The 19,412-nt window shown below is 38.5% G+C and overlaps 5 protein-coding genes across 5 annotated transcripts; all 5 read right to left on the bottom strand.

Annotated features, from left to right (window-relative positions):
* Positions 1–994: 994 nt before the first annotated feature.
* LOC111794038 (transcription factor ILI6-like) lies at positions 995–1,538 on the bottom strand. The gene is made up of 2 exons (XM_023676150.1): positions 1,312–1,538; positions 995–1,238 (listed from the first exon to the last, which is right to left on the bottom strand). Exons 1-2 carry the CDS (start codon positions 1,435–1,437, stop codon positions 1,089–1,091), a joined length of 276 nt encoding a protein of 91 aa, XP_023531918.1. The 5' UTR covers positions 1,438–1,538; the 3' UTR covers positions 995–1,088.
* A 2,566-nt stretch (positions 1,539–4,104) lies between these two features.
* On the bottom strand, positions 4,105–7,230 carry LOC111792814 (HVA22-like protein a). Its single transcript, XM_023674403.1, has 5 exons — positions 6,897–7,230; positions 5,090–5,116; positions 4,864–4,986; positions 4,497–4,740; positions 4,105–4,418 (listed from the first exon to the last, which is right to left on the bottom strand). The coding sequence occupies exons 1-5, from the start codon at positions 6,956–6,958 to the stop codon at positions 4,347–4,349; spliced, it is 528 nt and encodes a 175-aa protein (XP_023530171.1). The 5' UTR covers positions 6,959–7,230; the 3' UTR covers positions 4,105–4,346.
* Positions 7,231–7,502: 272 nt separating this feature from the next.
* Positions 7,503–9,301, bottom strand: LOC111792813 (transcription factor bHLH47-like). Its single transcript, XM_023674402.1, has 5 exons — positions 9,133–9,301; positions 8,784–8,892; positions 8,463–8,581; positions 8,256–8,383; positions 7,503–8,165 (listed from the first exon to the last, which is right to left on the bottom strand). The coding sequence occupies exons 2-5, from the start codon at positions 8,849–8,851 to the stop codon at positions 7,746–7,748; spliced, it is 735 nt and encodes a 244-aa protein (XP_023530170.1). The 5' UTR covers positions 8,852–8,892; positions 9,133–9,301; the 3' UTR covers positions 7,503–7,745.
* Positions 9,302–9,630: 329 nt separating this feature from the next.
* On the bottom strand, positions 9,631–13,860 carry LOC111792812. The gene is made up of 10 exons (XM_023674401.1): positions 13,293–13,860; positions 12,766–12,932; positions 12,615–12,679; positions 12,461–12,501; positions 12,220–12,308; positions 12,021–12,134; positions 11,254–11,331; positions 10,534–10,599; positions 10,253–10,330; positions 9,631–9,973 (listed from the first exon to the last, which is right to left on the bottom strand). The coding sequence occupies exons 1-10, from the start codon at positions 13,417–13,419 to the stop codon at positions 9,866–9,868; spliced, it is 933 nt and encodes a 310-aa protein (XP_023530169.1). The 5' UTR covers positions 13,420–13,860; the 3' UTR covers positions 9,631–9,865.
* Positions 13,861–15,228: 1,368 nt separating this feature from the next.
* LOC111792299 (transcription factor TCP14-like) lies at positions 15,229–16,920 on the bottom strand. Its single transcript, XM_023673672.1, has one exon. It carries the CDS (start codon positions 16,522–16,524, stop codon positions 15,388–15,390), a length of 1,137 nt encoding a protein of 378 aa, XP_023529440.1. The 5' UTR covers positions 16,525–16,920; the 3' UTR covers positions 15,229–15,387.
* Positions 16,921–19,412: the final 2,492 nt, after the last annotated feature.

The following is a 19,412-nucleotide window of genomic DNA, read 5'->3' as shown; positions in this document are numbered from 1 at the left end:
TTTAGTTTGGGCTGGTAGGGTGATGAGATGGGCTGGGCTTATGGCGGTTAATAAATTTTCCTAAATTAGCATGCTTAATAATCATTAAATTACATACTACTCGAATTAAAATCAATTAAAAATGATCATGATTTTAAAAAATCATTAAAGAATTCCATCCATTAAACTATTTTATTTAATAAAGAAAATATCTAAATTGATTTGGTTCGGTCCCATTTATCCTTCCATTTTTTTTATTTTTCTTGGCTTTCCAATAAACCATTATAATAATTTTACAATTAGTTATTAAAATATAATGATTATAAAAATGTCTGCGGTAGATTTATATTATACTAATTTAATTTACCTAAATTTACCAGAGAAATATTATAGAGATAAAAGACTATGGGGAGATATTTCGGAAACGGTATCCAAACTCCGTGGCTAGTCTATGCACTTTGCAGAACCGTGTCATTGCCTACAACCCCGTTCTTTCTTCACAAAGCAAGTGTAAATGGCATTAATTGTTGTGATGGTAGAAAATGTTGGAAATCAGACACTTGCTCAACCTACCCTGTTGAGATCGGAGCATGACTAGGAAGCAAGCTCTTAAAAAAAACACTTATTTTCTCGGGAGATATTGTGATTTGTGGATCTTCGATCGAGAAACCGTATCCAAGCTCTGTAGCTAGTATGTGCTCTTTGCAGAACCGTGTCATCACCTACAACCCTTTCTTTCTTTACAAAGCCAGAAAGTGTTAATGACATTAATTGTTGTGACGGTAGAAAATGTTGGAAATCAGACACTTTCTCAACACAACACATTGAGATCTGAGCGTGACTAGGAAGCAAATTCTTAAAGAAGCTCTCATTTTCTCATTCCGCTACATTGATTGTTCGTTCCAAATCGTGAGATTGAGAATGGAGTTTTATTGATGAATAATGTAATAATAATAAGAAGAGCTTTTACAAAGTGAGAGATTCATTGTAAAACACAAAACTACGTCGTAACGGTGGAGTAACCAAAACCAGACATAGCAAAAACCTCAAAACTTGGTACTTTTTGTCTTGTCTTTTATCATCTCATCTCATCATCATCATCATCTTCCCTATTGCATCAATAAACTCCTAATAATGGCAGCTTGAGCCGTATCCGACGTCGCCAACAATTCCGCTAGTCTCTCGCTTAGATCGTCCACCTCTCGGTGTAGGCTTCTTATGTAGTTACACGTCTCTTGCAACACGTGTGCTGCTGAACTCTATACATTTAAACACAACATCAGAACAAGAACAAAAACAAGAACAAGTACATAGGAGGAAAGAAGAAGCCACCTTATCGGATTGTCTGTGGCGAATCTCGGGAAGAAGCTGCTGCAACTTGGAAACGAGGTCGTTAATTTGGTCGTCGGTGATCCTCGAGCTGCCTGATTGCCTAGATCTGGATCTTCTAGTGGACATGTTCGTTGAAATTAAGGTAGAAGGAAGGTAGGTGAATGATAAGCAAGTGTGTGTTTTGGCACAAACAAGTAGTGTGGTTTTGAAGAGTATGAAAACCAGTTTGCATGGGAACAACCACTTCCTTCACCTCTTTTTATATTACTGCCTTCCCTCTCTCTCCTCTCTCATCATTTCATTATTAATTTCTTGACCAGTCAACCCTATAAACTAATACTCTTTATGATGTAAAGATTCAATTTTTACATCCACACCCAGAGACGAGAAACGACGTAGTAACTGACGAAATGCTTTGAAGAGTTGAAAATAAGTGTAGATCCGGAGATTCCCGAATACGTCAACCTTTCAAACTTATGCTGAAAGCAAAATGGGAGCAGCCTAAATTGTGAAAACGGGATTGTGGGAGAGCAATACAACGTTGTGCTGCACCCTAAATGGCGAAAGTCCAGTAGCCAAAAACATCACTAGCTTACGCTCTTACCCGAGTAGCATGGAGCACGTGGAATCTCGTGTGAATTAGTAAGAATTGACATATAATTACTAAAATAATGAAACGAATAACAGCCTTGCATGAACAAAAATAATGTGATGGGGTTCTGTTTTTTTTTTTTTTTTTTTTTTTTTTTTTTTTTTTTTTTTTTNACTCATCGTATGATTAATTAAATAAGGTCGTACATAATTAAGCGAAAAAATTATTTTAAGAATATAATCATTTGGTCTTAGGTTAGGAAAAAAGATTAGGTTAATAATTAAAAAGGATTAACATAAAGTGACAATTAATTACACATATAATAAATTTGATAACATCACATAATTCAACAAATTTATAGAAATGGGGGAAATTAAAAGAAGAAATTTAAAGGGAATAAAAATAAAATAAAATAAAATAAATGGGAAAAATTAAGTGCAAGTTGATGGATAATAATTGAGAATCTTTGAGATGGCAATAAACAAAACCCTGATACAGAGACGACGTAGAAAGTTTGGATTTTTTTTCAATGAACACACAAACTAAATTAATAATAATAAAATAAATAATAAATAAATAAAAAGCTGTTGTTTTTGTGTTTCTGAATCATTTGGAAAAACCTAGACACCAATCAACATCAATTTTCATCACCACGTGGATCTGACTTCTCCACTCCTCTCATATTAATTACCTTTAAATTTTCAAAATCATCATTAATTAATTAATTAAATTAAATCACGACCTTCTCCAATGATATGATATTAAAGCTTTTACTTTTGGTTTTTTCTAAATATCTCGTACCAATCGAGATAGTATTCTTACTTAATTAGCCAACGTAGGACTCCTCTCTCGAGGCTTATAAAGCCCTTGAACAGAAGCATTTTTCGTCCCTATTTCCATTTCTAGCAGTTCTTATCGAGCGGCCGTTTTCTCACCCATATAAAAATAGTAAAATATTTTAATGAATCTAATAATTGGAGCAAGATCGGGGAGAGGGCGTGTGATTTTTCCATCTTTGGTTCTGGTTAGCTAACGGGAAGAAATCTCTAATCGCTCCCTTGTTTGTATGACGGTTCTTCAAGTTACGAGTTGAACAATGATGGAAGATGTAATTTAGATAAAAGAAGGGGAGATATTAAAAAGAAGGGGGGGGGGGNGGGGCACATGAAATGGATGGGAAAGGACAGCGAAGAGCGTGTCAGGGGGAATTAATGAATGAATATGGGATTGCCTTCCCATCTAAAAACCAACAACTTAGGCCTCCAAAGTTCATCCTTATTCTATTCTATACTCATCCTTATTGCATATGCTTAACATTTGTCTTCTTCATTCATTATATTATATGTTTTTTCTTTGCTTTGCTTTGCTTTGGAATGTGAGCTCAACAAACACAGTTGCACGTGGAGACACTTGAACAAAATCAAAACAAACAGCATCTTTTCTTCTGCCTTCCATGCATCGAACCCATCAAACTATTCTTTTACCTTCCCAAATTACCTCCAATTTTATTTCAGATTAAGAACAAAAAAACCCACTTTTCTAGGCAACTTCAACTTGCCCTTTTGCCCTTTTCGTTTTGTAACATCCCACCTACCATATTCTTCCTTGATACACCCCTCAATGTTTAACTTTGATATCATTTATAACAGCTCAAGCCCACCGCCTCTTAAGGAAAGGGTTCTACACCCTTATAATTCTCCTCTTCAACTAACTTCTTTAATAATAACAAGAAATCAAAATGACCCTTCTAATATCAAGAACACAAGTACTCGGTACTCGATTCAATTGTATAGCTACTGAAAACGATAAAGGAATAAGAAGCAAGCAAGTTTCTGTTTACCGTCAACATTTGGTGTATTCTGATGAGGTATTTGTTTATGTTAATGAAGAAGATTTGGTTTTAATTTGCTTACCTCATTAACAAAATGAAATCCATGATTAATTTATGATGAACACCAATAGGGTATTTTGGAATTGTTTATGATCCTTCAAACAGGAAAGTTGCAATTCTAATATCAGCAAGTTGCGAATATAGAAATTAAAAGGTTGAGTAATCATAATTAAGGTTTGATTAGTTCTTTAAATCTGAGTGTCCAGAAGTGTATAATACAGCATAGTTGGAATGACTCAAAAGATGGAAACATTCATTGAATGTTTCTCCTTGGATCATGACAACACAATTTTTTACTTCTTTTTTCTTAACTAATTATTATTTGATTAAGAAACAGAGTGATGCATACTCAATTAGGTCCTCAGAGATGGGAAGGGTGGAAGGAAGAACACAAAATGATACTAAACCTGAAGAATTCATACTTCTAAACCATCTACTTAGAACTTACAGAGTGCTGCCCAGTGTTTCATATGAACAACACAGAATTTCGCAACAGCATATAAATAAACTTACCACACAGCATCAACGGACAGCCTCCTACTTTGATATAGATCAGTGCCAATGCTCGTAGGCGTGATCTTCGGTGTAGCTCATGTAACGGTTACTCGAATGAGCCTTATCGGCCTACAGAAACGAAATGAAAACAATCATATTTTGTGGCTTAAAGAAACCAGTAGAGAGTTGAGTGCGAGTGTATTATACCCTGTTGATGACATTTTGGAGGTCTTCGGTACCATTTTCGGCGATGTACTTCTCTGCAGCGGTTAGGATGTCGTCGGGCTTGCTGAAGAACTCCTTCATTTTTGGAACATACCAAATGTTAACTGTCTGTTTGTTGATGAATAGCGGCCTGACGAAGTGGTCGTACACATATGCAGCACCACTAAAGTATGGAATGACTAACCAGCATGAAAAAATCAACCTTGCATAAGGCCATATAGGGATCCTATTGTAAAGATTTAAAGTCATCAGTGGCTTTTAACCGGTTCTAATTAATACCCGCGTTTCAGACTTGAACCAAAAAAGCATGGATTAACGAAAATGTACAAAAACTCTATTCAAGATTTACCATTCGAGAACTTTGGAAAATGTAAGCTCGAACAGGGTGAGCATAGAATATAGGATCCAGTAAGTAAGCCACTGCTGATCGTCCACATGAGACTTTGTTTCAATGGCTCTAACCGACGCATATCTGCCAAATAGCAAATATTACACTACAATTTCGAGATTTTGACTGTCGAAAGGTATCATTAATGAAATGGATAGAAAATTAGATCGAGAAGCGAACGACTTACAGAGGATAAACAAGACTAACCAGAGGCCTGCAAATGAAACCAATGAATGAAGTTAAAATTTTGCACTTGAGCGCTTGATAGCAATCAGAAAATAGTTTGAATTGTGTGGGGAAAGAAAACCACGGTAGGGGTACGGAAGTCTCGTCTTTCTCGCCTAAATCCAATCGTCCTCGAACTTTTCTCAATGATTAGCCAATCATTTTTTCTGCTGCCTTACATTCCTTTCCTTACCCTAACCATATTCCCCTTTCCATCCATCACTCTCTTGGTATTTTTGTATAGTTTTCTCTAGATCTTCTTTAAGGGTATTAGAGTGATAGACTAATGTCAATGGCTTCTTGATCTAGTCAGTCCATACATTATACAAGATATCCATGCTTGTTTCTCCATCCCCCTCTACTCAATAGAAGATCATTGTAAATTACAGACAAGCTTGACTGGTCAAATTACACTTTTTTTAGTCTTGAGATTTAAACAGTGAAGTCGCTTGATCTTGAAGGTTTTCTACAAGGAACAGTACCAAGATTTCAGGTCAATCTTTGAATGCTGGTTCCGGAGATGAAGGTTAATCTTGTGTCTTATATAGAAATCCTTAGTTACAAACATATAGCACCTCTGTAAGCAAGTGGATGTTTGCGCACATCCATAATGTCTGATCTCTCAGGAGGTCTTGTGCATGGTAACTGCTTTTGTTATGATTTTGGAAGTACCTTCAATTGAAAACTAATCATTGAACTATAAAAAGAAACCCCCCGAGTATTAAGGCGTAATAGCTCGAGCCCACCGTTAGCAGATATTGTCTTTTTTGGGCTTTCCCCTCAAGATTTTAAAACGCGTTTGTTAGGAAGAGATTTTCATACCCTTATAAGGAATGCTTCATTCCTCCCTCCAACGGACGTGGGATCTCACATAAAGCCTCTACCAACAGAGACTTCTTTACTTTTAAATGATGGACTAAATTGCTAATATGAAACAAGACAACTAGCTGGTCTTGTAGTCTTGACAGGTACATTGCACGTGTTATGTGTAAGCCAAACAATGCCTTGTACTGTCATACTTCTATTATTCTTTTAGCGCATGTTAGTGAAATTTCAATTAATAAAGTCATCATTTCATAGTTGAGCAGACTATAGCTCTCCAAATTCTTGTATCAGTATGCTACTTTCTTGGTTTTAAACTACATTACTGTGATGGATGTTCTTTATCTTTCTCAAACCATTTATACTCAAGATCCACTAATAAAACAAGCTTATGGTTGATTGGGCTACTGGCTAAGTACCTAACAATGACCAGGCCTCAGTTCTCCAACATCCAAACCAGGAGCTCTTGCCACAACAAACTGATGGCGCGGCCTAGAATAGTATCAGAATACTTGGCTCAGTCTACAACTGGGGTGTTTGGAATCTTTCTTCAAAGCACATGGGTCCTCTTATTGTGCGTTGTGGTATGATACAATTGGGACAGGACTCTTTGCACAAAACCCATCATTTAATTTCTTTCTCAAATGAAGCCTATAGAGCTCATTCATGAGAAGATACTGGCAAAGCAGTTGGGGTTTCAGATTATTCCTTCCACCTAATTTGCTCGCTAAACATTTGTCTATTCCTCAAGCTAAATGACTTTACAACATCATCTTGGGCTTGCGGGGGAGATGGGGTAGACGATATTGGTGTTCATAGAGAAATTGTGTTCGTAAGTTTTCTCGTCAGCCTAGCAAGGTCGACCCTTTACAAAAAAACTGATCCCTCCTCTCTAATAATCAGAATCAAAGAGGTAAAGTTAAAGGAAGAGGAGAGAAACGACATACCCGGCAAGAACATCGAAGTTTTTGAGGATGACCTTGAAGAAACTGCCCGCTCCAGATCCCATTTCGAAAATTTTCCCTTTCACCGTCTGCCCGTCTGGTCTGAAGCTTCTTGATTATTTGTTTCTCGTGATGCTCTTGCGTCGGTAGCCCAGAAAGAGAGTGACTGGAAAGGCTGGAACTTTGCTCAGAAAGAAACCAGCCAATAAATGCTCACCATCTGTTTACTTTATACACACTGTAGTCTTATAAACTTTTCAGTGGGAAAAGAGAAAGAAAAAAGGAGGATGGAATAAAGAGATACATAACAGGAGAATATGAAGGAATTTTGATGCGATGTTAATCTATTTAATTTAGAACAATAAAAGAAAATTGAACTGTTTGTTCTCTGTTTGGCCCTTTGGGGATGGTGAAGGTTAAGGGTCCACCGAACAAAAGTTTGCACATAATGACAAGGGAGGTGAAGAAAAGCCGCCTTCTCGAACTCACACCATTGCCTCTTTTGGGCTCAGATTCCCAAAAAGCTTGTGATTGAGCTCCGACCACTGTGACATTGGTGGTCGGCTTTGTATACCCCAAGATAACCTAAGATCTGAGCAACTATTTTTGTTCACACCTTCCAAATATCCTTTTTGATTTCATAATTTAGCAGGTTTGGTAAAAAAAATACATCCAGATTGAATGAGCTTGAAAAATAGGGAAATGAAGCAGTGTTTTTCGGGGAAGATACAGACACCAGTTGCAGATTCATTAACTTGTTCGAATCCAACATCCTAGAGACAAATTTATACTACAAATCATCTACAAAAGAGGTCACTACAAAGATCGGGTCTCAGTTCTTTCAGGGCCTCTTTAACCCATAATATCCGTAATGCTCTTGCAACCAATGGTTAAAAACTCTTTACTTGGTTGTTCTGTTGTCTGTGACAATTTGAGAAGTCCAGCAGGCCAGGAATCTGCTGGTGTTGGATATCTGGCATGTGGTTTGCTTACATGTGAGGTAGCCATTGTTGGGGCTTGAGTTGCATCCGCTGCTGGATAAGATGGGAGATCTGGCCGCACAGGTACGATAATAACGGCGTGTGTTTGCTGCATTGTGGGTTCCATAACAGGCAATCCAAGGCATTCCCCTGAGAAATGTGCTTGTGGTGGGATGGTATTTAAGTCGGGTTTAGAATGCACGGCCCTTGATTGTAACTCACTTTGCAGCTTCTCAATCTGAGATGCTAAAGCAGAAGTCTCTTCTCGCAGCTCATTCTTCTCAATGTCAACCTGTGTGATAATTCGTGCAATTTGTCATCTATTTAGAGACCTTTTCCTCTCAATTCTAAGAAAGAGTAATGGTGTATTTAAGAGCCTTACATCTCTAGATTCTGTCAACAACGATGCATGCTCCTTTCTGAGGCACTCAATCTGACCAAATAAGTCCTTTACCAGTCGATTTGCTTCACACAAAATGGACGCCTTCCCATTGTTCGGTTCTGTTAGCTCTGCAGATGACCATTCCAAGTATGAGAACAGCTGAGAATATCTTAATATTCTACCAAATGGAAATTGGGAGCATATTACCAAGCACATTTGCGAGGTGAAGGAAGAGGTCGTTTAAATGCCCTCGCTTCAACTTCTCCCTCTCTGCCTTGTGAATTTTCTTAGGAACTTTCGCCGGATTTTTTTTACCAGGACATTGCCTGCATAAAGAACCAGCTTAAACTTCAATCTTAATACAGCTAAACAAACCCACCACAAATTACCCAAATACATCATCCTTAGCATATCAACAAATGCATTCCACATTCTACCATCGATGCAGTAATTGTTTAGTTTATGCATTTCAGACATTCAGAACATTCAACAACGTAAGTTTTACAATTAAGAATCATGAAGAGATACCTAGATACAGAAGCCACAACTGCAACATCAGTTTCAATAACCGGTTGTGAAGAAACCTCGGAAACCATGATCTTCTACAGCGAGTGAAACCGAGAGAAAAGCCAGTCTTCTGCAATTATAATAAACCCCATGAATCTATCTCAAAGTTCCAAATTTTTCCGAAGAGACAATCTAAAACTCAACACCTGATCAAATAATCCCATTTCATATCAATCAAACAACTAAGATCACATCATTGGTCATGAAGGGAAACCGTACAACAGCATAGAGGCGAATTGCCCACAAAAGTTGTAGAAAAAAAACAGACCCAAGTAACAAAACGAACAAGAACATGAATAAGAGGCCATACCTGCGCAGGGAGAGATTAGAAGAGAAGAAAGTGGTGAGGTGAAGAAAGAGAGAAATAGAAGAAAGGGGTGAAAAATTAGGGCTGGTGCACACTCATCTGGGCGTGTGGCAGGGGAGGCTCAGCGTATAGAGAGCACGTGGCCGGCGACTTGCCGGAAGCATGGTGGACACGCTCCCCACTTCGTCCTTTCCTCTCCATTTCAGTTTCAACGCCCCTCATTTTGCTTGCTTGGCTCATGACTAGACTTCCTCCAATGATTCATTGCCACATCATCAATACAACAATTTATTGTCATTATCCATAGTTGAAATTTGATTGTTTTTTTTTTTCTTCTTTTAATTTTGGTAATTGAATAAAATTTGCCATTTAACAAATGAAACCCAGCGTGTGGCTGCACGAGGATTGCCCCATTGACTACTGAGGTCGACGAGCGTGTAGGCCACACAGCCGCATTACTAACGCCCATGACCTCATCTTCCTGTTATTTTCTTTAGTTCAAGAGAGAGGAATCTAACTTTTATAACATAGTACACATCTTTATCTATTCAGATAAGCCTCTTATTCATTTACAAGAAAGCTCCTTGTAACGTTATAACCCTTTCAAGTTTCACGTCTAAGAGAAAGTCTGCATCATTCCGAGCGGGTGGCCGTGCGGCAGTGAGTATCAACTGCGGGTTGTTTATAAGAAAACTCTTGCGTGATAAGTTCAAGGGTGGTATTGAGATTGTTCATCTCAAGAGCTGGAGCAGCCAAGTTGGAACTTGTGAATCTTCATTCTTCCATTCAAAGCCAGAGCTAAAACATCATATTCCTCCACATACCACAGCTCCGACACCATTGCCTGCAAATTTCAATTCCTTATATTCATTGAAGCTTATGTAACGAATTCTGCACAGATTCCAATATGCCCATCTATTTTCAGATTACAACTCACAGAATGACTTTAAAGGTACAGCTCGGACTTGTTGAAAGTACCCGAAAACAATTTTCAACTTCATGTACTAGTAAAGTATAGATTCTCCTTATGTAATCCAGATTATACCCAACCCAAGCTCAGTAAGCTAAGTTTGAAATACAAACAAATACAAGAAAAGATAGAGATTAAGATTTAAGAACTTACCTCAAATCCATGGAGTTGTTTATTCAAGCGAACAACCAGCTCGTGAAAGAGTTGGAGTTCATCAGAACTACTATGAAGCTGCAATAACAAAAAAGAAAAGGTAGTCACAGAAAAATGTCTCCATCGCCAACACTCAATTCGTTTCAATAGAGCTAAATATTATCACAAATTCTCATTAAACTCAAACGACATGTATATGGGAACGACTACTGCGGTCTTTCTGAATCTCAACTTAAATAAAGCAAGAAACATCTGAAATAAACATTGGTCTAAGACAGTACCGATCCGGGAAGTTTCGGGTGACCCAAAAGGCGAGCAAATGATGTGTGAAGAATAGCGGGATCATACTGTACAAGGCAAAAGCATTGCCAATTAGTTATGCTATATTCATACTTTATGACAATGGTTGAAAAGTGAAAACAATAAATGCAGCATAAAGTGTGTGACATATAAAACTTCGTATTAACTGGATGCTCAAGGGAACAATAAGCCGTTCTTCTTCTTCCTCTTTTTTCCATATAAATATATATAAGAAACAGTCTTCTTATCTTAAATCAAAGAAACAAAGCTAAGCATAGGAAGCATCTAATCTAAAATAGTTCAGGCCTTCATATTTTCAATTAAAGAAGAACTTAACAAGAGGTTGGCCAAAATATGTGCAAAAAACAGCAAGACAGTATTAACAATAAAATTAACCACAAATCTGTGGCAAAACCTCCTCAACGCCCAGAAATTGGCAAAGCAAGAAGATGGACATTCTTAGCAATTACGTCATTATAGAGACTACAAAAACGAGGTGTCCAAGTCCTCACCAATCTCATAAATATGCATTAAAGCCAAAAATTATAGCTCACAGGACAAATTATTTCATCTATTAGCTGAATATACCAATATTATATGTCTTCTAGTTTAACTGATAATTTGAAAGATTACTCTAGATTAGTATTCTGCTACTACCACTATTTCACATAAACTGGAATTTAAAAATCACAAAGTCATACAAGTTGTTTCTCTGGTGCATGTGGAAGTGCTGCCCTTAGTTTAGCACGTATCGTCACAGGATCTGTCCCTGATATTACCTGCACAAAAGAAAAGTTAAGGATCGCAAAAATTTATGGTTGGACTATTCTTAAGACTCCCCAGTCCTCGTGGCCTGAGAAATAATTGCCACAGCTGGCTATCTTCAGCATTAGACCAAATTAGGGAAAGGATGAAGGTATGCAAGGGTTTGGTTGGTTTAGGCTCTAGTGTCGAGAGAGAGAGGTTTCGAGTACCACAAATTACTTGGGAAGTTATCTTTCTGCATTTTCTTGATTCTCAGTATATTTCTCTAGTTCCTATCAGAATACTGAGATGTTTACTTATCCGGATACTTCACTAAAGTTTTAGTGAAAAGTTACATAGACAGAGTAACACACAGAAATGTTATCAGAGAAATTTTCTGAAATGGTACAATGAAGAGAACTCTCATGCAGTCTCAATTCAGTTTGTTGTCCCTCTTCTTAAACAGAAGAACAAAAGGCTGCAAGCTTTTTTGAAGAACATCAATATTTACAGATTCAAGGTGCGAGAACATGATTATGTGATTGAGCCGGATCTAAGAAATACGGTAAACAAAAAACTGTGCAAGTCATTTGTTTTTCCTCACCCTGTATGAATGTATTGTTGAGGAAAAACAACAAAGACAGAAAAACTGCAACCAAAATCTAGGCATTTGAAAAATCTAAAAATGTTATAGCGATGTCTCCATAAGTTAAAAGGAAATGACCTGCCAACATCCAAGAAGAACGCCTGTTGAAGTTAAAACAACTCTGTCTAGAACTATTTTCAATCGGCACATATGCTCTGTTGCAGACTTCACAGCAGCTGCTTCAGCTTCGATCTGCCAAACAAACGATATGTAGAAAAGTTATACACAAAAGAAGGTTTTCAAAGATAAACAATAACATATAAAGAAGACAACTTGCCTCGTCTTCAGTAGCAGGAACCGGTGTAATATGGTGCGATGCGTGAAACATGCTAAAATGGTACAAGCTAGAGTTCTGGAACCAAATTGCTAAACAAAGTACAGGGGGAGTCCGTGTCAAGGAATGATACCATATTAAAAATAATGCCGGTTGTGCAATCATTTCTACGTAGAAACATTTTTACATTGAACATAGGAAATAAACTACAACCTATAAATGAACATGAACAAATAAAGCATACCTTTATCAAAATAAGGATTGAATATAGATTTTACCGCCTCACTGCAACAACAAAAATGTTTATTAATAGGCATAACCGAAGAGGAACATGAAGATTTCAAGAATGGATAATTTGCGAGGCTATGCTAAAACATGTAAAACAATACAATTCTTACGATATGGGAACAGAGTACTCTGTGCTTAGATACAAAACGTTAGCACGAACAGGAGGATTTGCCGGCTGCATAGATGAAAATGGCATCACTTGAAGCAAATGTGGAAAGAGATATAAAATTTTAAATAGAATGTCTTGTAGGAACAGCTTGCCTTCAATATAGGAGTGACTGATCCATCCTTAACGGTGAAGATATCAGAAAGTGATAAAGACTGAGATGTTTCGCCGTCCTTAAGGAAAAGTGCCCCTTTCTCATCCAAATCCATCGCCATCTTGTTGTACAATCTTGATCTTAACTCAGAATTTGAAATCAAAGAATCTGATAGAAGTTTCAACAAAGTGGCACGCTAAATTTCATAATACATTGCTATAATTTTCTTCACCATGCAAGCCAATTCAAAAGGAAATCCTAATCAAATACGCATTACGATGGTAATTATTCCAGAAGACGAGGAAACAGCAATATAAAAGATTTGCTTGATTACAACGCTCGTGACAGTTCTTATAATTGATTCGATCAAATTCTCACTCGATTCATAACATAAAATTACTTGAAAGCTAAATGCCCAAATCGCGATTGCCAGATTTCATTCATTTTCCCATACAAACCCTAGAATTTCCTGAAAGTGGACGGAGAACAGAGAAAACAAAGGACGAGAGGAAGGAAAGGAATGAATACCTGAAGAAGAAGCGGAAGTAGAGTTGTGGAGAGCCATCTGGAAAAGAATGAAGAAGAGGGCGGCAGAGGTGAACCAGATGAAAGCCACAGTCGTAGAATGACTCAAGAAAAATGCAGTCCTTCCCATGAAGGCAGTGACTTCTTGACAAATCCGAAGTGAAGGAAGGAGTATGAAATTGATAGAGACGGGAGAATCCAAATCGTGGCAACTCGCGAGTGGGCTCTGAGTAGCGACTCGATCGGCCCGTCCACCGTGAGATTTGGGGCGAATAATCGCTGATGCTGATTCCGTATTTTCCACACTTCTTTCCAAATCATCGACATCAACTCATAATCATCACTCTCTTCTTAACATCCACGCTCACATCATATCCTTTGTCTACATTAAGATTATACGTAATTCTTCTATGTGGAAAATACGCACATTTTGTAATCCATTGAGAACAACAGTCGTTCATAGTGACTGATTCTTCAACTTGAAATGTTTCAATTTTTAGATCTTTCAACTAAGAACAAACCCAAGCACACATGCCCTTCTGCATCAATGTCTCCTACTCCCGAAACCAGACCCATATTAACTCATTTTGGATAATACCCATCAATCATTTGCTTACTAAATCCCCTTTTCCCTGATTATTGCCTTCTGTTACTGTTCAAATTCTAATCATTTAATTATGGAAGTTCTAAAGTGGAATCACAACTCATCTCATCAATTTTGTAATTCAAATCAGACATAATTTAGTTTATTTTATTGATCTTCTTAAAATTTTAAAATTAGTGTTACAGAAATTTCTATATCTAATAAATCACGTAAAAAGAAAATAAAAAAGATATTTTTTTTTTTACTAATGAAAATGTTTTGTTTTCTTTACCAAAAAAGCAAGCCTAAAAATAGATGTCTTATTTAAATGATATATAGAAATAGAGTTTGAGATGACACCATGTTTTGCCAAAACCATGCCGGCAAGTTTGTTGAGTCCAAGGGGTTAATGGCTTAAATAATTTTGAATTTGGGTCGGGACCATTCATTTTTTTCAAACTCATATGCATGTGTATAATGCGTTGGATGGAGACACCTCTGATTTATAGTTTTACTTTCTCGATTTCATAACTAAAATAATTCAATCACTGAATTTTTACGGCTAGATTATTTATTGTAGATCGAAGTTAAGGACTCGATAGCAACGTATCCCGGTCAAGTGTGTGAGAATGGTGTTGGAGTTCATTTAATTACCACGAATATTTAATTAATTAGTTAGTTTAGTTTAGTTTAGAATAATAATAATAATTAATAATATATTAAGGATGAAATAAAAATGGAAAGAGTGAGGGTAGAAGGACACTGAAATTGATAGCGAGAAAGGGAGAAAAGTTGGGGGCATTTTGGTAAAAGAGCAGAGGGAATCAATTATTTTAATAATGGAGGCCTTCCTCTTGTGTCCTCTGACACAAACCCACAAACCCTAAACAAATATTACGTAATATATAATTAAAAAAAAAAAGGAATTTAAAAAAAAAAAAATCATTAATTAGTAGACCACACTCAATCATGTGTAAAAGAAACACCGCGGGCCCACTAAATGAACGGTGTAGATAAATCCTCCCATTCCCTATTTTCCAATAAAATCGAAAAAACACAAGAGAGAATCATCCAATCCACCTGTTTGTCAGTGTCAGTTATATTGTACATTGGTTTACCCGGTGGGACCCAGCCGACACCTGGAACTGATAAGACGAGGAGTGGGCCCCTCCTCCCCTATTAAATATCAATCCCTATGATAAAACTATACCCTTAAAATCTTATTCATTCATTATCGTCATTATTAATGCAAATATCTAAAAATAATAAAATTTAATCAACTTTTTTTCTCAAGGATTAATATTTAATAATAATAAACTCAAATGGGCTTTCTTTTTCTTTTCTTTTCTCATCATATTCCATATTTATTAATCACACAAAAAAAATTAGCTCAAAAAAGAAATTTTTTTTTTTTTTTTTTCTCAATGGAAAATCAAACCTCACGTGTGTTTCCACACATCAAACGACCACACGTGTGGATAGAGCGGGGATCTACCGTTTTCCGTTTCCGTTCCATTACGAGTGGTGACTGGTTGTGTCGTGCCGGTCATCTCCGCCGCCGCCGTGATGAGACTGCGACCCACTTCCCTGCGCTTCCATGACGCCGCTGCTTGACACCGACCGATAAGGATTCAGGCCTGCTAGTATATTGAAGTGGGCCTCACTAGAACTATTATTCCCACCGCTGGCGCTCGACCCGAGTTGCTGACCCGGAACCAACGTGACCGGACCCGGAAAGTTCATGAAATGCAACCCACTCGACATCGTCCCTCTATACAAACCGCTGTTATTCACCGACGGAAAAGTCCATATGGGGTCAACCCCCATCCCTTGATTATTTGTATTCGCAAGCATCCATAAATTCGCCGGTACCTGACCTCCACTCGCCGGAATCGCGCCTGTACTGAACTCCTGCTCTGGCGATGGCCGTCTCTTCCGTCCTATGCTGATGTCCTCCGCCGCGTCGGAGAGGTCTAATGAAGTGGTGGTGTCTCGGAGTTCGGGTTTGGCTTGGAGTAGAGAGTTGCCGGTGTTAGTGGACTGGAAATTGAGGAGGGCGGTGGAGGAAGTTTCCGATGAGAGGCCAAATCCGGGGAAAAGGGTGCGGCGTGGTGGGTGGAGGGAGAAATTTGGATTGTAATAGGACGATGAACGGAGCTGTGAAGGGACGGACATGGTGGAGCCAGAGCTACGTAATGAGATGTTGAGAGATGTGAAGTTCGCCGGGATTGTTCCGGTTCCCGTGGCGGCGATCACGGAGGGTTCCGCCTGTTGGAGTAGCCACTCGATGGTTTCTCCGTCGGACTTGTGACCCAGTTCGCGTGTCAGCTGGAATACCCTCGCCGCACATAGGGCTGGCATTCGGATGCGCCGCCCACGGCCATCCACTTTAGTGTGGCGGTCTTTGGTGGAGGTTCTTTTTGGTGGTGGCTTCTTGGAGGGCTCGACAGCAGCAGCGGCGGCGGCGGCGGCGGTTGTAGTAGGGTCGGTGGAGATGGCGAGAGAAGGGTAAGGGGAAGTTGAGCAAGAGGCTGCGGAGGCGTCGTCGTCGTCTTTCTTTTCGAGTAATTGAAACGGGAAGTTAGGGCGGTGGTGATGTTGGTGGTGGTGGTGGTGGTGGTGGTAGCGGTGGAGGTCATCACCTCCCTCCATGATCGCATGTACAAAGATTTTGAATTGAGAAACAAAAAAAAATGGAAAAGACTGAGTGAGTCAGCCTTTATGTTTTTTTTTCTTTTTCTTTTTCTTTTTTTTTTTGTTTCCTTAAAAAACAAAGAGGAGAAAATGATGAGGGAAATGCGAGTGAGAGCTGAATGTGTTTTTTTTACCAAAACAAAACGGTGAAGGTTTGATGGAGGGTTGGACAATGGACAGCCCCTTTGGTTCAGACACCACGTGAGCTGCTTTTTTCTCTATCATTCAACCCAAGGACACTCGCCAATCATGCTGATGCAACACCTCCAACTATAACGCCATGGACCCTGCTAACCGTTCCTATATTACACCTCCTACTAGATATTGTCAGTTTTGACTGTTATGTATAATTATTGTCAGTTTTCACATAATTATTTCGTTTCCTCTTCCAACTAATGTGAGATCTCGTAATCCATCCCTCTTAGGGGCCAGTGTCCTTGTTGTCACACACCCAGTGTCTAGTTTTAATATCATTTGTAACAGTCCAAGCTCATTGCTGGTAGATATTGTTCGCTTTGATCCGTTTATGTATCGTCGTCTCCCTCACGGTTTTAAAACTCACTAGGGAGAGATTTCCACACCCTTATAAGAAATATTTAAATATTTAGTTTCCTTCTCCAACCGATGTAGGGTCTCACGGTCCACCCCCTTAGGAAGCCAGCGTCCTCACTAGCACACTGTCTAGTATCTAGCTCTGATATCATTTGTAACAATTCAAGCCTACCGCTAACATGTATTGTCTATTTTGACCCGTTACGTATCGTCGTCAGCCTCACAGTTTTAAAAGACGCTAGGGAGCGGTTTTCACGCTCTTACAAGAAGTGTTTCGTTTCCTTCTCCAACCGATGTAGGATCTTACAATCCACCCCCTTAGGAGGCCAGCGTCCTCGCTAGCGCACCACCTAGTATCTAGCTCTGATATCATTTGTAACAGTAACCCACCGCTAACATATATTGTTTGCTTTGACCTGTTACGTATCGTAGTCAGCCTCACAGTTTTAAAACACGTTAGGGAGAGGTTTTCACACTCTTGCAACGAATGTTTCGTTCCCCTCTCTAACCAATGTGAGATTTCATAATCAACCCTATTGGGGAGTCAGTGTCCTCGCTGGCACACCGCTCAGTGTCTAGTTCTAATATCATTTGTAACAGCTCAAACCCACAGCTAACAGATATTGTCAAACTCACGGTTTTAAAACGCGTCTACTAGGAAGGAATGTTTCGTTCTTCTCTCCGACTGATGTAAGATCGGAGAGAATGGGTTGGATGATGATGTAGCTGCAATCAATGCCAATGAACAAACATAAAGTCCTTTTCTTTTTCTCCCCACCAAAAGAAAAGTAGAATCCAGTTTGCAGGGAAGACAGCAACAGTAGAAGTTAGAAACGGTAAAAAAACAGTTCAAATAAATGATCTAGTTTACATGTTACTGAATTGGCAACATTGAAGGACGTTGAGCCACAGTAAATTTTGCAAAATGGTTGTGTTGTTACATGTGAATGGTAATAAATATATACCCTATGAGGAAGCGTTTAGAAAGCAAGAAGATGGAGTGTATTCAAGGCTGTGGGTGCATCTAATGGGTGACAGAGTAGTGTGTGTATGAGTTGATGAAATAATTTGCAAGAAATGTGGACCAGACATTAGAGAATGCTGCCTTTTCTGAGACCACATGCGCTTGCCACTTATGTATGCCACTGAAGGAGACAGCTTACCCTCTAATTTGGCTAACATCTTACTTATTATATCTGCCTCAAGACTTGAAACCACAATCCCCAGCATTTGCTTCAATCTCTCCCTTTGAACCAACCATCTTCATTATTCATTACTATTGCCCTCAATTAACTCTTATGCAATGACATTGTTTCTAAATTAATTGGTCTTCTTCGACGTTCAAACTCCGAGGTCCCACGTTGATTGGAGTGGAGAAAGAGGTGTGTCTGTGAGAACGCTGAGCCCTCGAAATAGTGGATTGTGAGATATTCCTTATAATGGTGTGAAAACCTCTTCCTAGTAAACGCGTTTTAAAATCATGTAAGACGGATAATGTCTATTAGTAGTAGGCTTGAACTGTTACAAGGGCCGGACATTGGGTGATGTGCCAGTGAAGATGCTAGACATTGGTTCGAGAGAAAAATGAAACATTTCTTATAAGGGCTAGAACCCTCTCCTTGGTATATGTGTTTTAAAACTGTGAGACAAACGGTTATACATAACATAATAGTGATAAGCTCGTCTTATTAACGGGAAAAGTTGGGATTTGTAAGTAGGGGGGTTGGGTTTTTGGTTGCAGCTTTTAATAATGAGTGGGCAGTAAATAAAGGGAATTGAGAGGAGATGGGACCAAACCCACGATTTTGTGACCTCATACTTAACTCCTTGTCTCGTACCAAACAAACAATAATGTTTAAAACTTTGCATGTGATCTCACGTGTTACAATCACATTTTTAAGCAACAAAATAATGATGGTGCAATATTTATTCTAATCCAATGAACAAGCCCGTTAAGTAAAAATCAAACTCAACATGATCGTGACACCACACATATATCCAAGTTAACTCAAACCAGATCAACGTCCAATAAATCCCATTGTCCACCCCTTCCATTCTTACCATTAAGCTTATGTTCACTAGATAAGGTCATTTTCAAACAATATAGCTAGCATCAATGGTGCCCAAAATTATCCTATTTTAGGTAAATTTGTAGAAATCATAACACAACAAGTTTATAGAACTCTCGTGTTTGTTCATAATCCAAATCAACTTAAACATCGTATACACTGATCATGCGTCACGATCGAAGACAATTAAAATAAAAAATCATAAATCATGGCGACGTGACATGT

Source organism: Cucurbita pepo, chromosome LG04, assembly GCF_002806865.2.
Source record: "Cucurbita pepo subsp. pepo cultivar mu-cu-16 chromosome LG04, ASM280686v2, whole genome shotgun sequence".
Lineage (NCBI taxonomy): Eukaryota > Viridiplantae > Streptophyta > Magnoliopsida > Cucurbitales > Cucurbitaceae > Cucurbita > Cucurbita pepo.
Note: the sequence above shows the minus strand (reverse complement) of the source record. Positions and strands in the feature narration are given on the sequence as shown.